Genomic DNA, 24,401 nt, shown 5'->3' with positions numbered 1-24,401 from the left:
ATAACAGGTCAGCTATTTCTGGGTCCTTTGGCACCCCTTTGCGCATGTTGAACAGTATTGCAAACTAGTTCGCAATTCCAGTTTCCAATCAACTTCTTCCTTCATCGACAATGTAGTTTGTAGACAGCATCCAACACCCGGATAACTGTGGCACAAAGCATGCTCTATGCCTCAGATTCCTTACAGCAGCATTGTCCTGTGCTCTCGTCCTGTGCCTCTGGGGAAAAGGAGGCTGAGGGGAGACCTTATCACGCTCTAAAACTACCTGAAAGGAGGTTGTAGCGAGATGGGTACTGGTCTCTTCTATCAAGTAACTAGTGATAGGACGAGAGGAAATGGCCTCAAGTTGCACCAGAGGAGGTTTAGATTGGATATTACAAAAAATTTCTTCACTGAAAGGGTTGTCAGGCATTGGAACAGGCTGCCCAGGGAAGTGGTGGAGTCACCATCCCTGGAGGTGTTCAAAAAATGCATAGACATGGCACTTCAGGGCATGGTTTAGTGGGCATTGTGGTGTTGGGTTGATGGTTGGACTCAATGATCTTAAAGGTTTTTCCAACCTAAATGATTCTATGATATCGTACTGGATTCCAGAAATAATGTTACATGAACTGTTTCACAATTTGGCTGATTACACAGCTGAATATAACTTTCACATCTCAAATCAGTAAATACATGGATTCAGGGCTTTTGGTCCTTCAAATGCGCCTTATTAAGATACACCATTTCTGTCTTTTCATGTAATTATTTCTGCCATTATTCCCTTATTACTTCTAACATTTTTGCTCTAAGTCATGCTCTCCAAGATGCTCTCTACAGAATTTTGCAAGTGGTTTCATTATGCTAAGCCTCAAGTTCCCACGTTTAGCTGTACAGACTAGACTACCAAGGAATCAAATTTTTAAATTAAAACTTCTTCAAATATCAAAGTACCTTAACAGTAAAGAGTAGGGCTTAGTCATTCTTTCTATTATCCGCTCTGTAAAATCTTGTATTGCTTTAGTATTACTACCGCTGAATACACCGAGCTGTTTAAACATGAGATGATCCTTCAATCTGCATGAATTCAGAGTGAAAAATCCAAGCATTCCTCTACAGATAAACTCTCTCACACTGTAACACTAACTAGAAAATTAAGACAACACAAAAAACACATGCAGGGCCTTCAATATTCTATAGCATATACTTAACAAGATGTTCAAACTCCTCAGCCTTTGGGTACATTTACCATTACATCTACTAATTGACAGAAAATCTCCACTGAAACAAACCCTTATGTCTCCAAATAATGTAATTATACAACTGCATGCTTAAGGGGATATACAAGCTTATTATTCATTTTAACATAAGAAAGTGATGTGCAAGCCTTACTACTATACCTCCCTATTCCACCACAGCATGAATCTGTTTCAGCCCAGTCAATTACCAAAAGAAGCAGCATGCCAAGCTCAATGCTTATCATACAGTGTTTGAGGCAGTCGAAAGTGAAACTATGGCAAAATTTATACAATGCACTGACTGATATCAACCAAGACCTAGGAATTCAGAAAACTGGTCAGTTACAGAAAAAAAATTATTGTTTTCAACACAACTCATAAGCTCAAGGTTTACTGTTCATGCTTCAAACTTTTCAGTTTATGGTTTGTCCACCTTGATGCACATTTAGAAAGTGTAAAGCCAAATCTTTCCTCTGTTTAGAAAACCACTGGATCTGTGTATGTCCTCCCCCTTTAGAAAGCTAAACCGAAGCAACTTCCCTTACAAACAGTTAGGAAGAAATACTTTGCCGTTCTATAAAATTAAAATACTACAAATTAGAATATTCTGGTTACCCACAGTTTGTTCCATACATTTTAGGAACTACAACAAAAAAAACCAAACCAAAACCCTGATTTTTTTTTCCAGGACTACTTGTGACATTTGTAAGAAAATCCACTCAAAGTGTTACAAAATTAAGAGTAAAACTTGAAATATTTCAAGATATACATAAAACAGCTACCCAGTGAAGAAAAATTTGATGTGAAAACCACTGTTCGTCATAAGCAGTCTCCTTAAAAAAGTTTAAGGGACTAGCTACCTGTCATTTTCAAGGTATGTCTATTTGATACCATACTCAAAAGGCCATGATCCACATTTCATACAGTAATACGAGTTCTGTCTCCATCTACTGGTTGAAACATATTAGGTTCAATCATTCGTATGGGCTATGATCATACAAATGGTTATACTACTGATAAATAATGTTTGTGACTGTTTCAACCAAACAGCATGTTGGATTTCACAGTATTTTTCCTTTCAGTTATTAAAGAAGCAAAACAGCTCAAGGCTTTCACTGTACTGGCATCTACCCCACCAATCCCTTTTTAGTTCCAACAGGTGTACAATTAAAGTTACTTAGCATTAAGCAGAGCATTGTTAAAAATAAACCACAGTTTACTGATATTTGGCTTTAATATGTTATATATCACAAGTACCTAATGCAGAGGTTTGCTTAAGTGACTGACTGCCAAAAACCCCAAGATTGGCTGTTTAGTATTTTAATACACCTTGCTTATTGAATTTGAAGTGATTAAACCATTTGAAACATAAAATGCACCCCAGGACAAACAGGAATTTGTTTTTACTGTATAAAAAAAAAGTCTAAATAATCTCACTACAATTGTCTATGATATGCTTTTCAGCAACTGTCATTGCTAAATGAATGTTTCCACTATATTGTATACAAAGTAATTCGTAGGCAAGTATACTTGTGTGAGTACTTATTTACTTTAGGATACGATGCATAAACACTCCGTATACACGATTTTAAACTTAGCTCTGCACAGACTGTCATATGCTATCATACAATTTCTTTGTCTTTCAGGCTTTCTGGTGCTCTTCAGTTCTTCACTAGTCTGATTACATACAGTTTTCCAGCCACCTTGCAGAGTTGTTTGGGTTTTATTTTTTTTAAACCAACAGGAATTGAATACATTTTTCTTGTTTGATTTTACAGTTTACTGCATTTTTAATTGGTTGCTTTACTATAGTCTCATACAAATAATTCAGATTAAACAATTACTCCTTCATAGTTAGCACAGACAAAATTTCCAATACTGATGTCACAGATACAGTAATCTAAAGATACAAATACACTATAATTGCAATAATGTTTTAGATGGATATTTTAATCTCAATAATGAACTTAACCCCCTGCATACATTTATAAACTCTTAAGATAACAGTATTATTTCTATAAACATTACTGTACTTCACACTATTAAAAAAACCTTTTCATTTATATAGGTTTATTATTCAGCTAATAATGTACTGAAGAAGTATTTTAGCATTGAGGTCATAAGTTTGAATAAGTATTCTACAGCAAACCTTTTCTAACTGTATTATTTATTCAATATTAACACTTTAAAACAGTTAAACAACCACTGAGGTTTATATTAATAATGTATTTCAGTTATTGAAATGGTGGTCTAGTTAAAGTTTTGTTTAAATATCTTTTCTTTCTCCATTTTTACATCACAGATACTTGTATGGAAACTGAACTGTGGGATTTTGTTTTACATGTAGATATTTAGTCTTCATCAAATTTTTAATCCTTCAATGTATTCTTCATTAATGAACTGTGGTATCATAAGTTTCTAATCTTATATGAAGCATTAACAAGAACGATCAGATTAACACATAAGGAGATACTTTGCTGTTAGCATACTAAGTAAAGATGTCAGAGAAAATAAAACCCAAGCAAGTTTGTCTGAAGAGCATACTTCCCCATACAGCTACACACTAAGAATTTTCAAAATGCGCAAAGTGATCTATTGGAATTATTTTCCTACAATTATGCTCAAGTTTGGAATTAAGTTTGGCTTCAGGAACAAAAGCTATTTTGATCAAATCTAGTATCCAGTTTGAGACTTTAAAAAGAGATAGTTTACAGTATATGGGACTTCACTGTTGTAAAATTGTGAGATATACAGACTAAGTTCTGATAAAAATATGTCCCAAATGAAGAATTCTAAGATACAGAGAGCTGAGTTTGCCAAGATTAGATGGCATTTCATTTCTCAAACAATAAAAAGCCTCTACATGCACACAACACAGCACGAGACCATGCTAAGAATGAAACGAAACCAACCTTGCTGTTAGGCCTCGATGAGAGCTGTCTCAAAAAAAAAAAAAAAAAAAAAAAAAAAAGGTTTCAAATAAGTGACAACTAGAATTGGCTTTCATTAAGCTTTTTTTTTAATAATAGAATCAACTGTAACTGAAGTCAGTAAACAAGCATATGCTAAAGTGCTGTATTTTATTATGCAGAGAATCAACTTCCAAGTCTAACACTAAAATACCTGGCAATGAACTTTCAGAACTCCCCAAAATTTACGTTAAGCATTAAAACAAAAAAAACACCTGCTTGAAGTACACACAAAAATGCAGCTATGAACCTCACTGAAGTGTTACTTAGAATAAATGTAAAAAAGCTTAAGGCACTATAAACTAAGTACAGCAGGGGCTAGTTTTTCCAAGATATCCTATTTTAAATTGGGCCAAACTGGTCCACAGGCACCCTATCTACAAAATCACAAAAATCTAAAAGATCACAACCTATTTCCACAGTGATGTGAAGTTACATATGAAAATATACCCACCATAAACAGCGTTGAATCAATTTCATGTGTTGGTTATTAAAACTAAGTGTTGGTTTCTCCTTTGAAGTACATTAGTTAATTTAGCTATACTATTCATTTGTAATCAGTCTTTTTACTGATTACATGTAGATGTGCGAATTTGGCTGACAGCATAGAAGGAAAAAGAAAAATCAGGATTTACTCACCAAGGAGGAATCCCTGTGACACCACATTCCATCCTATAAAGGAAGTGAAAGTGCTCTTCCCTTCCGTCTGATTTACAAGAAAGAAAGAAAGAGAAGGTTGTAACGTTGCTACACTATGCACTGTTATGGAGAGGAGAAAGGAGTACTTGATCTGAGAGTTTACGACAAAAATACTGAACGCACCTGCCTTTTTTTTGGTTGGTAGAAAGCCACACATTTTGGCTGACAGGTGCACTACTTTCTCAATGAACTTAACCAGACAATAGGAAGTTTATGTATTTAACAGCTATAGTCCTTAGCAGGAAAAAAAATTAAAAAATTAGGCTTGGGGGTAAGTGTGCAAGAGAGGTTCAAATTTATTTAATAACCTGATAATATAAACAAAGGAATAATGTCCGTAATAAGAATGTCAGTGTATTTGTTTGGTTTCTTTGGTTTTTTTTTTTCCCCCAAGATGTTTTCTTTCTACAGTTTCTTTCTTGAAGTAATGCTGTTCTATTTATTTCCTACTGGAAAGCATAAATCTATGATTTCACAAGAGAGCAATGGGAATTTTAAGAGGTACATATAATACAACTGAAGTTAATGGTGTTATTGCTGACGGGACCTAAATTCACTCATTTCAGGGAGAAGAGAGCAGAGTACAAGAAAAACACAGAACACACAATCTGTATCTATTTCCACATGGAAGAAGTGTAAAGATCTTGTCAATCCATCTTCACATATACAAAAATTCATAATCTATTTCTGCATTTTCTTGAGAAAACTAGAATTTGGAGAAAAAAAAGAAGTCTCACTTTCTGTATCAAGTCCTTAAATGCTTTACGGACAGGATGCAAAATGCCTTTTAGAGTAATTAAATTGGGAGTCCCATCAGAGCTTCAGTATCATACAATTTTAGCTTTCATATCACAGTGTTTTTCAAATAATACAGAAGAGCTTTTCCACATTCCCACATGAGTTTTTATCGGTACGCAATACATTTTCAAGAAAAACAAAAAGTTAGCTCTATAAAAGTGTTCCAAAACAAGCAGAGATATTGAGCTGACCATAATCTCTGGGTCTGAGGTATTAATTTTTTTTAAAAAAAGTCTCAATTGTAAAAGGAAACCACAGGTAGAATTAATTTTAGGAACCTAACATCAAGGACTGTAGTTCTGGAAAGAACTCCACTTCTCTCTCTACCTTAGATTTGGTGTCCAGCAAAGTATGTGCTTTTCCATTCTCAAACAATATTTTATTAAAATGAGAGTAGTTTACAAGATTTGAAGAGAATAATTTAAGAAACTTCTTTCTATGACTTGGAAGAAAATACAGCAGAGCTAATATTTTTCTTTTTGTTATTTCAGCAGATGCAATTTATTTTTGTGAAGTATTTGTTAATTTTAAGAGCACCCTGCTATTTACAAAGCACAGCAGTAATGAAGTTGCACCTGCCAAAATCACCACAATCTGATGATTCAGCCTCTGCCAGTTTGACCACAGCCATTAACCAGCAGTTTAGTTTATTTAATGACAGAATCTTAGATTCTTGACTGAAGTGTTCGAAGTTTCAGTCTCTCTCTAAAGTAGCAATGTTAACACCAATATAGCTCTGACAAATACACAGAACTAAATTTACTCAAAAGGAAAGATCAAGTGATGAGGAGTGAAGACTTGAAGTTAAACTGAAGCACGTAACACTAACTAGAAAAAGGAATCAAATTTCTTTAATTTAATTAATAAACTCTTTGTTCCCTTTCAGAGCTCTGTAAAACGGAATATTAAAACATGTGGAAGAAGCTATAATGCACTCCCCCTACATTTAAACACTGCACACAATACCATCCATATACAGGAATTAGCCCATCTTACATAGAATGTGGTTTTATTGTTTTAAAGAAATAATGGATAATATAATCTTTTTCTACACTAAAAAGAGGAAAAAGTTATGAGGAAATAAATGAACTGAAGAGTAAACTGGAAGGGAGACGAAACACTCACTGTTCAATCACTTCACTGAGACGTAGAGAAAAAGTCAAGATGAAGGGAGGAGCACTTTTATTTACTACACAGAATGGAATATGATGTGGCAGGTTGAAATAACAACTAGTCGTGTCTCTCAATGCTTACTTGACATTTTTGAGAAAGAGCAAGCTAAAAGATAAACAGCCACCTGCTTTGTAAGTACCTTTTGTAATTACAGATGTAATTTAGCTACTGAACTCTATTTTGTTACAAACACATAAAAATGTATTTCCTGAGCTAGAAGAAAATCCCATATCTTTTTTTACCATAACAAATCAGCATAACCAGAAAAAAACCACACACCCCCTCCAAATCAAAGTGCAAGCTCTGAATATTTGGAAATAAGACCTGAAGAAGTCCCATTACATACTATAAACATGAATTGTGAACCTTTCAGTAAACCAGCAACTTTAAAACATTAACGAATTAGACAAAACCTCAAGTGGTGAACAAGTAAAGAGATTCTAGGGAAATAAATTCCATAAACATTTGAAGAAACTGTGACAAAACCAACTGCTTCAGGAGTTGTTACAAAACGAAAGCCTTCTTCACGCAAGATAATCTTAGTTTTACTGCATCTTACCTGATAACACTTTAAAGTTAACATCGTCAAGTTGAATAGCTTAAACTGGATTCTACCCTGTCTCACACACTAAAAATACCATCAAACGAGCAGACTGTTTTAACACTGCAGCTGCATGTACATATATATACACAGATAAACACACACGAGCGTGTATGGTATATTTTCAATGTCACTTTCTTCAGTGTATTAAACAATACCCAAAACCAGCAACTGGTCTTTCAAATTTTTAACAGTAGTTTCAGAAGAACAGAAAACTTGTTTGTCAAAAGGAAAACTGAGTTTATAAACAAGGAAGAAGACTTTTTAAACAGAAAAAAAAAGTAGTAAGATCCCAATGATATGTTAAAATCTATTACATTTACCTGAATTTTAGTATTTTAGCAATAGCATCCATATAGATATTTACAAATAGGCACATAATTTGACTTGTCATCAGGCTAAAGCTAAATAGCTGTCATATTTTTTACACAGCTAGGAAAATTCTCTTAACATAATGAAAGTCTGAGATTCAGCTCAAAATTAACAACACAATAAAATATTAGAGACTGCCACCTAGTGCCTATGTTTAAGCATCACCAAAGTAAAAACTTCAACTTAAAACTATACTTTAAAATATTTTCTTATGCAAACAAACTAGCATTTGCTCTAATCAGAACACACTATGCATCTAAAAGCACTTCACATATAAAAGACTATTAATAATGCAAATGCAAGCAACTCAATTAAAAAAAAAAAGCTACAGTAAATCATCTTCAAGTTTGGGGAAATCCAGAATGAAAACCCCGAAGTCCTTATTTATTCAAGGAAAAATTACAACATCAGTACAAATACTCCTTTTCTTTTAGGCTACATTTAAGGCTTACATAATGAGGTTTACCGTGAAGTAGCAACTTTTATGAAGGAAATTAATTCTATCCAATTTTTGATGCCTACACCAGCAAGGCAAACCAAAAATCCTATGTATTAGCAATTTCTTAGTATTGATCTGAATGAAAAAGCAAGGGATTAAGATTTAAGATTTCTTAATATTATTGTGATTAGTTAGTCCCATCCAATTACTCTTTAAGACTCTTTGAAGGAAAGAAAATCATATTTTATACAGGGATCCTTTGGGCAAAGTTTATCATGGAAATAAGGAAAACTTTTGTTGTTAAAAAAAATACATTAAAACTTGTGTTTCAGTATCAAAGAGTCTCTCAAAAGACATAAGCGAAGTCATTAACTCAAGTCTAAGAAATCTTAAAATGCTGTTCAAAGAGATGTTTAGTTAAAATAACAAAACTATAGGGTAAGGTTACATCTCTGTCCTTTACTAACCTGAATATGCCTAAGTGGTGCTGTTATCAAACTGTTGTGTCTGAAGGAAACAACGATGACAGTTAGTGACTGGTAGCAAAGTTTAAAGGTCCCACGCGCACCTTTGCTTTGGCTAGTTTAGACCAAAACTTCTATTTTACAGTGGAAGAAGTCATTAGTAGTTCAAGGCACTGAAAGGCCATAAAATTAAGCAGACACATAAATAGCGAAAGATTATTTAAAGGTATCAACACCTTTCTCTTGAATCAACTTACCGTAAGCCATAGCAAGGCAAAGTGATGAACCGGAACATTGCCAGAAAAACTCTCAAAGGAAGCAGGGTGAATACATACAGAAAAGCATCCAGGCACAAAAAGATTCCAAAAAACATCAACTAAATTACAAAAATAAAACAGAATTATGTTAGTAGTTTATAAAGAGTTACAAAAAGTTCATAAAGAATTATATTATTTTATGAAAAATACATTTACATAAGACTAATTAACCAAATAAGCACAATACTCTCACTCGTTGAATCAGCTGAACTGTACAGAAAATAACATGCTATGCACTTGGAAGACTATTCAGCAAAAATTCTGCACCACAAGGTCCAAGCAGAAAAGGCTTTTGCAGACTTCCATGGCTCACCGAACTCAGTCTTTCTTAACTAGATGAATTGCACTTGGATGTAACTAACTCATTTTCCAATGGTGACTTTCCTCTAAGGTTACAAAAGTTAGTGTTTTTAACCTTAGGAAAAGAATAAAAACAAGTAGAGCTGTGCGTACATGTGCACAGCCATTTTCTGCCTACCTCCTTTTTAATATGCTAACCCCCCCCTCCCCCCCCAAAAAAAATAATTCTTTTACCTTGTTAATTTTATATTGCACAGCTAATTACAGCTGTGGCAGTTGTCCTTCAGAGAATATCCACCTTTTTCATACAAAGAAGAATATAAAATACAGAGAGGTATACTTCCAGTTGCCCTCAGTTTAAATACTTTTATCCTTAATTTACAGAAATAGTTAAAGCCATTTCATTATAGCCACAAGCCAAACAACTCTATATAATTAAACTAGACCTAAACTCTGCAATTAAAAAGCTCTTATATACCAGACTCTCGCCATACGACTTTCCTTCTTTATCTGCTCTTCGAATGTATCTAAGATTTACCTGAATGGGACTCTAGCCATATGCTTTTACACTTCTGTCAGACCAGAAGCTAGCCTTTTTTCCTGCAAGGAAAATCATGTAAAAAGGCAAGCTTAACTGGCTACACAATTAAGACCAGCAACATCTAAGCAGGCCTAGATATCCATGACAGATATGCATTTACATGCGAAAGCTGTATGTATTGCTGATGGGAAAGTAAGACACTGGTTTGGGGGGAGGAGGGAAGTAAACCAAAGCCCAAACTTTCACCTGCCACAATCTCTTTGCCTTTCCAAATACCTTCTTGTCAACAGGCAGGTCAATGTCCAATCACCAATACAATAGGTACCTTTCACTCCTACTCCTCGAGCATCCTTGTAACTGAAAGCAATCCTACAGAGTACACTCCATGGCATCTATATGCAAGCCACATAAGATGACTAACTCAGGCACAACAGCAGTGCTATCATCTCTGAGCTGTTGCTTTCCCTTATAAAACTATTTCCACCAATTCTGCAGTCTGTACTTCAATACCATCACAACATTAAGGTCTCCTCCCTGACATTCACTCATTCACCTCTAGTACCATTTTCTAAAATTTCAGCAGAGTTATCATTCAAAATTATCAGGAGCAGTGGTTACACATAATGGATGAATTTATGCATTGCAATTTAATATGCCATTAAGTTACCTATTTATTTGCTAACTTTTAAACCAGGTGCTAAATATCGAAGCACTGAGAACGACTGGAGCTGAATATATATCATCTTTTTAAAAAAAAATTTTTTAAACTCCTTAACCCCAAGCAAAATACAAAAATAGTCTGTCCCTTTGCCCCTGTGTTCTTTGAGGGCATCTTTATAATCTAGAAAACTCTGCATTTTCTTTTTGATTTAGACAGACTTTTTCTCTGCCTGAGTGTAACCACTGTTTTTCACATTCTGTAAGCTTGTGTTAATATTTGCAACTGTTGCTTTAATGTCCACATTTTCCTAATTTTTTACTACATTGCACTTGCTTATTTACGTGCACTCATTGAAGTATAATCAGCACTGAACCTTCCACTCCTGTAAACATTATTTTTGCTGCCACGTTCCAGATGCTGAGGAGCTAACAGAAAAGCTTACAGAGCAGCATCATTACTATATTTTAGCAAAAGAGCACAAAGTTTAATTTTGAGATCAATTTACAAGTGTTCCCTTAAGACAGCAGGAATAGGGACCACCTTTTCATTTAGTACAAATAACCTATTACAAGGAAGAGCTTCCAATGAAACTGCACAAAAAGCTTGAGTGGAAGTAGCTTTTATATTACAAATTATCCAGCTTCTCTAAATAAAAAAAGGGGTATTCAAAACAACAACAACAAAAATACTACCCTTTTTAGATCATACCCCACTCTAAAATTATGTGTATGTAATAAGTGCATGTTCAAGAATACCTCCCAAGATTAGGCTTTGATAAATTTACTCCAGTTTATTCTCACTCTACTTGATTATGATTTTCATTCCTAGTCTGTAATTACACTATTAGGTAGTAAACAATACAAGCCATTAAGAAAATTGTCCTCCTCCTTTCCTAGTGTTTCACATGCTTTATTTCAATTAAGCAGACTTTTGTATCACACCGTCAAGTAATTCGTGCAATAGGTGATGATCTGTACACCATTTAGTTTTCTAGGTGCTCATCATCATACTTTTCCAATTTTTTTCATGGGTATGATTCAATTTGATACAGCTAGTATATATACTAACCTGGACTAACCCCATTGAAAGAACTAACAAATCTATTTCATTATCACTCTGTAAAAAGCTAACTATCACTTTTTAAATCTACCTGCTTATTACTCAGTTTCACATTCTTTCATATTCAAAGTACAAACTGAAGTTTGATTTACCATGCAAAAACCATCACTTTTACCACTTACAGCATCAACCTTATTTATGAAAGACTGCTGGCCTTCACTTTTTCTTACACACTGGAAGTTTTATTGGAAATCTACGGTGATCATCCTTCAGAATAATTTCTGTGGCTTGGAGACAGCACGTAATAGTCTACATAATTACAACAATTACTACTGTATTGTTCAGCTGAGACTCTACCATAACTGGAATATTCTACCATAAACTGGAATGGGTAAACAGTAAGGATGTGAAGACACTATCCCTGGAGATTTTCAAAGGCCAGCTAGATCTGGTCTGGAGCAACCTGTTGTAGGCAATGCAGCTTTAAGCAAGGGCTTGGACTGCATCATCTCCAGAGGTCTGTGCCAATCTCATTCATTCTGTGATTTTCTGCAGTAACTGACTGGGAATTTAGTTTTGTAAAACCAGGTCCCATCATGGTCCAAGGATTAATTTAATGATACTGAAGAGGGAACCTGAGCACTGCTGACAAAGAGAATCCTACTCTCCCTCCCTCCTACGTTGCTCTTTCATCTTTCTGTCCCTACCCCAAGCCATACAGCTCCCCTTCCGCCCTTGTGTAGGCTCTGGATTCTCAAGAATATTTGCTGAGCAATTCAGCTCACCATCCTAGCAAAGAACAAACAGCAAGAAAAGTGAAGCGTTCACTTTCAAATTATGAGCTGATTTAACTCTTAGAATGGTCCAACAAGCACCACAGCTCATGCAAAACAGGCAGCATGTGTAAGGCAGGAGACTGAAGTGGGAGGAATGGTGAAACAAGACTCTTCCTTCAATATAAATTAAATTGATTTAGCCGTACCATGTAACTTCATCCCTAGAGGTTTTGAGAATTTTAGCAATATTACTTTTAATGGTATCATTACACTGCAGCCTAGCCAAACCTCATTATCAATGCTGCCTTACTCATCATCCTTGAGCATATTCCTGCTGTCTCCCAAATCAAAATGGTTAAGGCAGAATAAAACTCTCTTCTATATTAGAGCACTGGAATTGGCTCACTGCAGGGCCAAAATTATATCTAAACTGTCATAAGGGAGGTGGCAGGAATGCCTCAGGAGGGGCTATAGCACCAGGACAGAAAGGAAAGATGTGGTAAACACTGGCAAGAAGCAAAACAGAAGACTATGGAAATTAACTCAAAAACCTTAGACAGAAAGTCATCCATCACCATATTTTTAAAGGAGTGAAATCTTCCCACCCTCAGATCATTTTAGACAAGAAAAATCTTTAAAGCTTTTTTTTTTAATGTAAAATTACATTTTGCTGTTAAAAGTTTTCTTTTGCTTGACTGTTCCTTTAACGATCAGTGACATCTTTATATTTTAATTTGTCATCTGCACTTGAAAGTTAGTCATGTTCATCCCTGCTGATAACATGAATTGCCAACAGCAACAAGCAAACATAGGCAAAAATCCCCAAAACACAAATGTTTAACTTACTAACACTGAAAAGTAATCATTATGGCTGTTTTGGTTCTTTTTTTAGTAGCAAAAGTGTTTGAATAATAAATATTTCTTTAAATAATTAATGCAGATCTTGAAGTATACTTCACCTTTTCCAGTTCTTTTGGTATCCGCATGCACGTGTATACTCTCTCTCTCCGCTCTGTGTATTTTGCTTCATTGTGTTCAAGGAAGTAACCTCTTGTTAGCTCAGCGCTGATGAATCTCAGCAATGAAAGATCTATATTCAGGAACACACATAAGCAGAAGATTACTTCAGGCATGATCTCCAAAGAGTGAGAAGACTGCTATGCTTTCGTTGCTTGCTACATGTTTCATTTACATTGCATCTAACCCAGAAGGTTTCTGCTGATCATAACCAGAATGTCAAATAACTTGGTATGGAAGGACCTATATGAGAAGCAAGTCCTATGCTCTCCCATTTCCCTGTTGCCTCTCAACAAACAAAACAAGCTACTTTTCCCAGCCAACCATTGTCATCAGACATCCCACTTCTCCAAAACATTACTCAAAGCAGCTACACTGAATGCAGTATGCCGAGTGGATCTAATCCTTAATGTACTGACAAGTCCTCCTAAATTTACTAAGCTTTACTTCAAGACTTCTTAAAAGCTATTTTCTCTCTCAGCAACACTCAGAGCTTGTTCTTTAAAATAAAGAATGACTTTCTGCAAGATCAAAACACTGATGATACATGATCCCAAGTGATTCAATGCACAAACAGTACAAGCATGCTGATCATTTGATGATCAGACCGATCTCTTTCAAGACCAAAAAGCCATCAAGCACGTACAGGTCTTCTGCATTTTAATGGCTGTAGGTAAATAAGCCAAAGGCTGACTGACCCATGTTTAGTAACTCATATGGCTTCTAAAAAAGACTTTGTGCAGAGCAGTCTTGCAAAAGGAAATAAAATATGAAATTATAATGATGAAAATTCAGGCTGTCAGCACAAGGAGGTTGAGCTTAAGCTTCGACACTCACTGACAAGGTCTGACATTACCACCTCCTGGTAACACTTCAGAAGTGACAGAACACTACAATAAAGTTCAACATTTCTGGTTATTATTGGCATTTAAAAACAGAAACTCTCAGTGTTCACACAACATCCAAAAGATGGAAATCACTTATCTGGACATATAGGGGAAAAGCGACAGAGCATTTATCATGACACAAGAACATGCTCACAAATAGTGAACTCGGATTTTAGCCAAAGCCTTAGTGACTACTGGGGTGTGTGTGGACCTTGCATGGTACAATGTTCCACATTTTGGGGGAGGAGGAAGAGACTGCGTAACACACCCTTAGTAAAACAGCCTACATAACGGCTGTTAAGAGAGGAATGCAAGTATAGATGCTACATGTGACGAGTTCACCCAAACTGTCTGAGACAGTGGCTTCTCAATATTCACCACATTGAAGATGATGAAGACCATTAATTGGAAGAGTAGCCAGAAAATTACAAAGAGTTTTAAAGCAAAGAAGGAATCAGCTCAAACAGAAGTATAAAAGAAGCAGAAGAGGCAGGGTGTGCTTATAACCTACACTGCCTTGGGTAGAGGGCATGTGTATTGACTGGGATTAGAACTTGTGGGGATTACAAATGGGCATTTTGAAGTTTGCGGTGGTATATTAACATTCTATGTATGTCTAGCATTGTGATTTATCATGTTGCTGATACTGATCAAAGCTATATAATTCACTGACTGCTGGTTAATTATGTATTGTTAATAAATCATTATTTGCTTTAAACTACTTGAACTGAACAGTTTTTCCCTGTATGAGCTTGTCTGGATAGTGATTTTGATGATTTATATGTTACTGATCCACTTCTAGTAAGTAGGCCAAAGCCATTAAAGGTATTTATTTTAAAACAAACAAAACCAACACATAGTTTAATGAGTAGTAAAAACCCTAATATTTACAAGTAAAGGTTCAATCAAAGTTCATTCCAGTGAAGTAACACAGAAGATGATATCACTAAATCGTTGTTCAGATCTCTTGCAAACTTGTTTTCTACAGTCGTCTTTTGTAACACTATCACTTCTGACTTTTGTGGTTTTCCCAATTCTTTCTTGCTTAAAAAGTAAGAAGAGATAACCTTAGGTATAAACACACAAATTCACTACTCTGTTGACTGCTCAGGTGTATTTTCTTCCACCTCAGATAACCGACCTTCTCTAACTTAAAGATAATGCATCTCAAACAACAAGTTTCCTGCGAAATAAATATATGCAAATGGGCAACCACTATGGGGTAATTTATGGGGTCCCTTCCAACCTGAGATATTCTATGGTTCTAACTAATGAGCTATTTGTTCCCATTCCTTCCTACCTCACACAAACCCATTCACGGGCCTACTGCTGAAAAACAAATCATTTTGCGTTTCCTCCACCTGGCTAGACTTTCATGCCCTAGTTAAGAGAGAATCACTCCTTATGACTGAGGCTGATCAATACACAAGCTGCAGACTGTGACTACAAAACGGGGATGCGCTGAAGCACACAGTCGCTCAGCCACCTCCTTTCTGAGCACTTACTGCCACCCAGCACCAGCCCTAGTTCTGTGCCAGCTGTGAAAACAGATCAGTGGCTGACCCTATAGAAAAAACACAGTAAGCAAAAGAACAGCATGAGACACCAAGGCAGGACAGAGTAATAAATCATTTGAAGAATGGCTTAATTCTGCTATCAAAGCACCATTTTCTTTTAAAAACAAGTAAACACTCTAATTCCTACTTCAAATTCCTTCCCTACTTCAAATTTCCCTCCTTTGCAGTCAGAAAGTTTTAGAGTGTGGCCTAAGTTTAAATTGTTCAGATAGCATACTCTTAATGCTTAACGTATTCTCATTTATCTCCCCACCTCAGGACAGAAAAGCACAAGCATCTTCAAAACATAAAAGGACACTAATTCCTTCAAGGTAAAATGATAATGATTTACCCAAGTCATACTTCAGTGCATAGCTACACAAAGGATAACCATTAACTAGAAATGGAAAGGAAAATTTGTGCAAATGCAAAATGCACTGCACCTCAGTAAGTTTCTATTGGTATATAATCATAACTTTAATCTTAAATGCAACAATTCCAGGCACTCACTTTACTCCCGTCAATCCTAAATGCACACTTCTTCCATAAACACTCAAATAAATCAATTGAGACTAAACCAGCACTTTATATTTTTTTTTTAAGTATTTCTTTCTCCTCTAAATGACTTCTCTGTACAGTACCACTCCTGCTTTACCATCAGGAATAAACCCTACTTCTATTTACTATTTCACATATTGCTACTATTAGATGAGTTAGAATTTTTAGTTGCTCTACAAAGAAGCCTGTTGTTCTAATGTTTTTCTATCCTGAAAAGTCAGAGAGCGCCAATGATTTTTAACTATTTTAATTCAAAATCAATTGCTGGATCATAGTTAGGAACTCCACCCCACCCTCCCCCAATAACAATTTCCTTACTTTTTATAAAGTTATTTGTTGAGCTGCCTTTCAGGCACATCAGTATATATTTTGACCATTCTTGTTTTCACCACAATGCAATTCATAATACTACAATCAAGCCAATTCCTTACAACTTCGGAAATCACATCAGTTTCATCAACACCACAGAACTGCAGTCAATGATGCTGCATGTCCTACGACATGTAACACGTCAGAAACGGACAGAGCACCTGTCAAATTCAGAAGGAAAGCATTCAATTGTTGGCAGATTATTTTAAATTAAGTCCTAATTCCTAGTTTTTCTTTTTTTTCTATTTGACAAGACCTGCGGTACCGCATTCAAGCCAACACTGAGGCAGAAAGCCTGAAAACGCGAACATCACTTTGAGCACTTTGCAGATTTTCAGCAAGCCACTCAATTAAGAATATGGTGCTAATAAAGTTATTTAGAACCTTACCAACACTAAATCAACCCTGCCACACTGAGTGACAATTTTTACAAAAGAAGCAGGGCCGTTTTCAAAAATTACTTTGTAGATACCCGACATAACCAGTTGAAGTGTAAACGTAAATATAGGCGCAGACCGGTATCAACGGCCGTGACACTTTCCCTTACTTTTCCCTATAAAATCCTCAGGTAGCAAACTACATTTAGTTTAAAAGACTTCTAATACCTTGCATACAACTTCGAGGCTCTAAGAGGACCGTTATTTTCAGTGGCAGAGGCAAAGACTACGGCACTCGTAGGTACGCGTACACCGCGAGAACCGCGAAGACAACGAAGGCAGGAACTTCACCTCACACTTCGGCAGGAACGTCAAGCGAGCCCGCAGCCCGCCCGGCCCGGGGGGGGGGCTCAGGAAACACGGGGCCCAGGGCTGACCGGCTCCGCTCCCACCAGAAACCGCTGTGCGACGCGCTCGCCGCAGCCGCTCACTCCTTGGCAGGTATCGGACCCAACAACCCGACTTTCAACTTCAGCCTGTAACGCTGCGATGGATGATGCCCGTGTTGATTAACACTCCCCCCCCGCCCCGACGACCGCCAGGTAGCGTACTGCCCGACAGGGCGCGGGGACCGCGCTGCCCCCGTCTCCCTCGGGAACACGCCCGCCTGGAGAGCAGGGGCGCAACCAGCCGCGCTGAGGGGCTTCGCTCCTCTGACACGGCCGGGTTCGCCGACTAAGCCGAAGGGCAGGGAGAGAAGAGGCAGCGCAGCCGGCGGGGAAGCTCCCCGCCCGCCCGCCCGCCCCCGCTGCCGCAGCGGCTGAACGCCGCCGCTCCCCAGGCCCGCCGGGTCCCGGCGCACTTTTTGAAGTCGCTCGCCGAAGTTTGCACGGCCGGGCGGGCGGCCGGGCGGGCGGCCGCGGCTCCCTCAGCCCCGCCTCAGGCGCCCGGGCCGGCCCCGGCCCCTCGCCCGGGCCGGGGCGATCGGCGAGGCGAGGAGCCAGCGCTGGCGGCGCGCCCCGGAGGCGCCGCCCGCCCCGGGCAACACCGCCGCGGCCGCCCCGGTCCCCCGCGGGGGGCCGCCAACCCGGCCCGGGGCCCCTCGCTGCCCTCCGCCCGCCCCGGTACGCGGGAGGAGGCATCTCCGCCCCGCCGCCGCCCCTCACCCGACAGGCTCCGCTTCTTCTTCCTGCCCCGGTCGCTCTCGTAGAAGCCCAGCGTCTCCGTTCGCTGCTGCGGAGACGGCTGCCCCGGGCCGGCGGCGGGCGGCCGCGGCTCGCCGCTCCCCCAGAGAGTTTTCGGCTCCCCCCGGCCGCCGTCCTGCTGCTCCGGGGCGCCGCCGCGCCGTCCTTCCCCGCCGCTGCCCGGCGCGGCGGCGGAGGCAGCGGCGTCTGCAACGCCGGCCATGTTCGCCGCCAGCAGCAGCGCCGCCCGCGCCGCGCCCGCCGCCCCCGAGCCGCGCGCCGCGCCGCGCCCCTGGCGGTGAGTCATCACCGCGCGACAGCGGCGCAGCCCGGCCCGGCCCGGCCCGGCCCGGCCGCCGCGCGGGGGCCCGGGGCGGGGGGCGGGGGCGAAGGCGGCGCGGCGCCATCTTGCCGCGCCGCCGTTAACCGCTTCGGCGCCGCGACCCCCGCGCTGGCGTCTCGCCTCCTCCCCGCGCCTTCCTCTGCCCGGCCTAGCAAGCTTACTCTGGTTTTATAGGTAATAAAGACGCTGGTGCTAGGGGCGAGGGCCAGCGGGCCCTCGACCGTTGTCGTGAGTAACGTGTGTAATGGTCACGGCTTCCCCCGCCGCGGGGGCTGGGAGACCGTAGTTCGAAACGGTTGCAAATAACGTGGTTAATCAACCCGGCGCCATGCAAATAAAGACCTTGTTCAAAAATGCAACGTGAGAGGTGAATTATTAACTCTAAAGCCAACAGGATGTCAACGAACGGCATAACACGCATTGCGCTAGACCGGCCACTCGCGGTCACGGACTCGCGCTCCCTGTGTTTGCGTAGCTTTTCCCGCAGGAGGCCTCTGGAAGGAGTCGCCGCTGCCGACCCCACGCGCACGAAGGACGGGGGCTGTTGTAGCCACCTGGCTCGTATGGAGCTCCCAGCACCCCGCCGGGCACAGGAGGGCGCGCACCGGTGCTGGAGGATCCCGCAGAGGTCAACGAGCCCCGCCAGCCTGGGAGCCAGGGTCTGAAATCTTGTGGTTCATGAAGTGCTGAGGCTGGAAATGCCGTTAGTTACTGGCAGCACGATACCGGCAGTGAAAAGGCTTGGCGGAGGCCATAGTAACAAAAAATAATTGTTCCTGTCTCAAAGTGCTTATAATTTATACAAGAGTAAACATGAATGTAGGAAGCAGGGAGCTCAAGGTAACAGCAAAGCACTTGTTTGCAGGAGGAATTCACGTGGGCACGAGGACAAAATACCTGGCCTGAACTAAAAGTACAAGATCTCTTTCACATTCAGTTCTCATGTTCTTATCATGCATTCAGATGCCAGATTCAGTCAGCTTAATATTTAGCCACTCGTCCTGGGAAAACAAAGAGTGTTTTATTCTTTCTTTGGAAGGCCATAGTAGTCATCCTCTAAAACTCGTAAGTTAACTGTACCGTTGTCTCAAAGAGCATTTCAGGCTTTGGATAGACTAGAGGTGCCCATTTCCATTGCCCTTAGTGGTTCTAAATGCATAAAATTAATTAATTAGTTAATGCCGGTAGGATTAATCCAAGGCTTGATATTTTCAGGCAGTGGAGTGCTTTTTACAGGCACTTACAATGTGTAATAAGAATATCGTACAGGGAGCGAACAGTGATAGCTGTTACTACACGTTATCAGTTTGGGCTTTCTTCTCCCATCTTTTCTCTGTGGATGTAAAAAGCAGTTGGAAAAGTAGGATGCAGAACAAAGAGCTCCAAAAAGAGCTGAAAAATTCCCTCAGCTGGAGTGCTGTTGCAGTCCGTGCAGTTACATGACACCCTGAGATATACTCTGCTTCTCTCCTTCCAACTGTGTATAAAAGCTATATTCATCCATAAGATGCATTGCATGATATTTAAGGACAACAAATTGTCACAACCTTGTTATCGGTCTCACCCAAAAGAAGGTGTTTACAGCAAGAAGCATCATCTAACGACCAGCTATGCTCTTCCTTCAGGCCCACTGAGAAGCAATCTAATGAATTGCCAGCACCAGGTGTGGCAGCACATACATTTTCTATTCAGGGGTTGACCCAAGATAACCTTGCTTAGTTTACAAGATCTTCCAGTTTTCCGCTTGAAGCAGTTCAGCTGAAAGCACTATAATAGTGTGACTGCAATATGGTTCAGCTAAGAATTCGCTCATATTTTTGATGCTTCAAAAAAAGCACATTGAGCAGTTACCCTCAAGTTTCTACCCACAGAGTCTTTCTGTATGTTTTTTTCTGTGCTTTACATCCAGTTTGTAACTCATCATTGGCCGGAATTTTAATGTGTTCTTTTCCACATGCAAAGATGTGTGTATTTCAACTATTACATGTGATATTTTGACACGCGGGCCACTTCCAGAAAGTCAACCCAACTGCAGCAAAATCCAGTCTTTAGATATTTGAGTCTTTGAACTAGCCAAGTCAGAGGGGGAAAGTTGTTTAGTGAAAAATGTTAGCAGTGTTGATATAGGAAGTAGTGGTTCATTACGGTGTCTGCTGTTGGGAGTTATCTGGGACCATCTGCTCTTTGGGCACGAGAAGCTGTATTTTGTTGCTCTCCATAGCTTATCTGCTGAGACATGCTACGGAGTGACTCTGCAGCAGGTCAGAATCCACTTTGCAGTTTCATAACCGTTCACCAATCCTTTTCCTGAAGCGATTTTCTTAGAACAAGGCACAGCCCTATCTATGTTCCCACAGCTGGAGTTTCACTTTTTCCCCCAAGAGATAATTAACAGGTGGGGGGAAAGGGAGGATTGTTTCAAAATAATGACTCTCTCCAAGGAGAAAAAGCAGTTTCATTCATACAACAGCAAAAACCATTAGGATAGTCATGCAGTGAATACAGACCGGGAATTAAAAGTTACTTGAATTTTATTAGAAATGTCAGCACTGCTGATCTGTGGGGCCTTGCACAAGCTACTTCATTTTTTTGCCTTAAATTTTCCACGCATATGCTAGAGTAATGTTTATCTACCTATAATGTATCTTATATATAATCATCACAGAGGGACTTTAGCTTATTTGATATCAGAAAAGTTTATTCTGGCACTGGCAAGTATTCAAACTTTTATAGTGTGTCCAGCTCAGTTGTGCTTTAGTCCCAGAGTACTCGTTGCTGCAACTACTTTGTCTCACTTAGTGAGGAGGGTCTTTTTCTAAAGAACATTTTTACATGGTCTAAAACTCCTCCTTTTTTGTAATGTTTTTTTGTTTTCCCCAGAAGACCCAACAAAAGGTCATTAAGAAGAAGACTCAGAGAATGGATAATCATTTTTACAGTGCTTTTTGCTGGCAGAACTTTGTTGTCTTTTCAGACCTTGCCATCTATGTAATTTACCCCCACCAACTCAGATATCCCCTCAACACAGGTGGTCTATCAGTGAAGTGAGCTAAAAAGAGGTCAGGTAAGATCTTCTTTTTAGAGAGCAGTGCAAACATGGAAAAAAATCTGTCAACAAAATTATATCTCAAACAAGAAGTAAATTATGGACATAGGTTAGGAAATACGAAAAAAGTCTAGAGAGAAGTGTGGAAATTCAGTGTACTGTATCAAGCAGAGGTAAGTGAAACCAAAGAATACCTTAACTAGCAATAAAGAAGAGGCAGGTGTTAAAATGATGATAATAACAATGCAATACTCATAGCTGTACGAAACAGTTATGAGTAACTGCAATTCTCGTAACGATATGAAAACATCTGGTATCTATCTTCCACTGCAAGTGTTTTGTCAGTGAGGCTCAAACTTCTTTAGAATTTGCAGTATCATTCAAAAAAGACTAGATACTAAAAATGTATGGTTTAATGGTATAATTTCTTAAGTCTCCTGCAAGAATGACATTGAGATACGGTCTTCAATGTGATTTTCAGTCATTCTTCATTTTTAAAAATGTCGTCACTGAGTACACCTTCTCTGAGGAGGCAAGTCAACAAAACTCATTATGAATACAAAGTGCAATAATGCTGATTTTTTTCCACAATAAAGTATGTTCAGGCCCTTTTGTAATATAAACAGGTATTTGGCTTGTGACTTTTAGTTCATCGATCCACTTAGTATGTGGGTGCATATTTATTCTTCTCCTAAAGGCAATGCATCTCTTAGCAACAACTGATATTAACAAACTTAGTTCTAAATCTTTCAGAATCACAGCTGTCATGTATTTGCAAGGTACAAAAGTATTGGTTGGAAGTATAATCTAATTCTGTCTCAGTTCTGTTTGGTAGCTGAAGTTAAAAATATCTGTTTACGCCCACAGGAGAAAAATCATGTAAAGATTCTTTCCTCCATTTTATGTTCAACATCTAAGCAGCACATGAATTTTTGCACGGGATAATCCACACATATGAAAAATAATCAGTATAAGAAATTTTTGTATAGACACTAGCACCCTACCTGTTTCACTAATTAATTTTTTTTTCTTATCTCAATGTAAAATTTAAAATGCTAGAGTTTTCCATATTTTTTCCCGGAGTTGTAGGCTCACTAATGATTAGGTTGAGTCTTAGGTAAGCTAAGGGCATTACTCAACATCAGCATGTCCTTGAGTAATGCAAGTACAAATCATGTTATGCAATACTACAGTACCTGAAAGTCGGGTTTGACTTCTCACTGGTACATTTCCATTATTTGTTTGCTTTGGATACTGTATTATATAGCACAAGAGCTGCTGCACAGTTAAAATCAATGGTGCTTTCCAGTGATGGCTTGATTTTCTACATTTGCCATCTTTGAAATTTTTGGAAGAAATAATTCTTTTGAGATACTTTTATGTGGCATCTTATCCTGAGACCATAGTTCAAGGAGGATTGAAGGGCAGAGGTACAGAAAGTTAGTTCAGTATTACAGGTTTTTAAGAGCATGCTCACATTATCTTAAAAATAATTTTCATATTGTCTGATTTTTGTTAAGAATTCTAGGAGTTGCCTAGTGTAATATTTTTATAGCTCTTTCCCTGTTAGATATCTTGAATGTTTTTATCAAGGCAATACTTTTTCTGTGACCGTCAGTGAGTCTTTTCATGCCCATGGTCTGATCTCCATTTCTCAGTGTCAAGATTTATTCAGGATTTATATCTTGAGCAAAATGCCACAACTGATATTTAAACTGCTGCCTCTATTGGAGCACAGATACCTGAACCTCTGACACCTATTATGTAAGAAAAGCAGCAAATGGTCTTTTCAACATCAACATAACCGAACTCAGTGATGTACGGGGCATTTCATCTCAAGGTTCACACATTTGAAAGTAAAGTAACAGCGATATTCCTAAATCTTTTTGATTCCAGGTTACTTTATCACAATCTCTGTCCTGAAGTGCTGGAAGAAAGGTCTTGTAATCTATTCTTTCCTCTTTTTTTTTTGTTACGTATCTGTAGCTATACTACATAACATTTGAAGATGGCTTTACACATGGCAAGATGGTTCTAAGTGTTACAGAAGAAGAGTGCAGCTGCCTTTGACTCCATCCTCGGCTAATTCTCAGCAGAGCTAAGCCAGGCATGAGGTGTGAGGGGAATAGGTGGGAGAAAATCAGTGGAGAAAATGCAGATGGAAAAACGTTATGAGGGCTCCAAAAGTCATGAACTGGGAAGAGAAGAGCACCTGGGGAAGAAGGTCTCAGCACCTAAACATGAGTTTCCTGTACCGAAGAATGAAATTCCCAGTATCAAACGGAAGGTGGTTGGTGTTTTGTCTAGGTGTCAGAAAATAAGTTGCCTCTAAAAATTTGTTTCCTAATGTATAAGTTTCAGTCTACTATTTCTTCATATTTTTCCAGTCCAGGCAGCAGAGGTGAAATCCCAAACTTAGAGTGGCCTGGGTTTTGTGCTTGAATTTATAATATGAGTTTTCAGTCATGCCAAACCCAAGTGGAGATGGAAATCTCTGTTATAAGAATCATGAGCAATCAGAGTTTCTGTAAACAGTCCTATTGATTTTAATAGTTGAAAATCTCGGCTCAGTAAGAGCATTTCTATTATGATAAAGTATGGAGATATATACATACATACAAGCTTTGTGCCTAAAATTAGATTGTGAGATCTCTGGATAGGATCTTAAGTCTCTCACT

At 39.0% G+C, this 24,401-nt stretch overlaps 1 protein-coding gene across 7 annotated transcripts in view; it reads right to left on the bottom strand.

Annotated features, from left to right (window-relative positions):
- The window catches only part of TAPT1 (transmembrane anterior posterior transformation 1), a 49,967-nt gene extending 31,410 nt beyond the window's left edge, over positions 1–18,557 (bottom strand). The window contains exons 1-6 of one of the 7 annotated variants that reach the window (XM_049791908.1): positions 18,317–18,557; positions 13,346–13,476; positions 8,990–9,108; positions 8,736–8,775; positions 4,826–4,892; positions 4,130–4,157 (exon numbers count right to left, since the gene is read on the bottom strand). In XM_049791908.1, the coding sequence (XP_049647865.1) occupies positions 4,130–4,157; positions 4,826–4,892; positions 8,736–8,775; positions 8,990–9,108; positions 13,346–13,476; positions 18,317–18,557 (626 nt within the window). Of the gene's footprint in view, positions 1–4,129; positions 4,158–4,825; positions 4,893–8,735; positions 8,776–8,989; positions 9,109–13,345; positions 13,477–17,501; positions 17,716–18,316 lie in introns of those variants that run through there. The other 6 variants (XM_049791922.1, XM_049791919.1, XM_049791920.1 and 3 more) reach the window with 6 other exon arrangements.
- Between the last annotated feature and the right edge of the window lie 5,844 nt (positions 18,558–24,401).

This window comes from Accipiter gentilis, chromosome 3, assembly GCF_929443795.1.
Source record: "Accipiter gentilis chromosome 3, bAccGen1.1, whole genome shotgun sequence".
NCBI classification, from domain to species: Eukaryota; Metazoa; Chordata; class Aves; order Accipitriformes; family Accipitridae; genus Astur; species Astur gentilis.
This window is presented reverse-complemented; position numbering and strand designations above follow the sequence as displayed.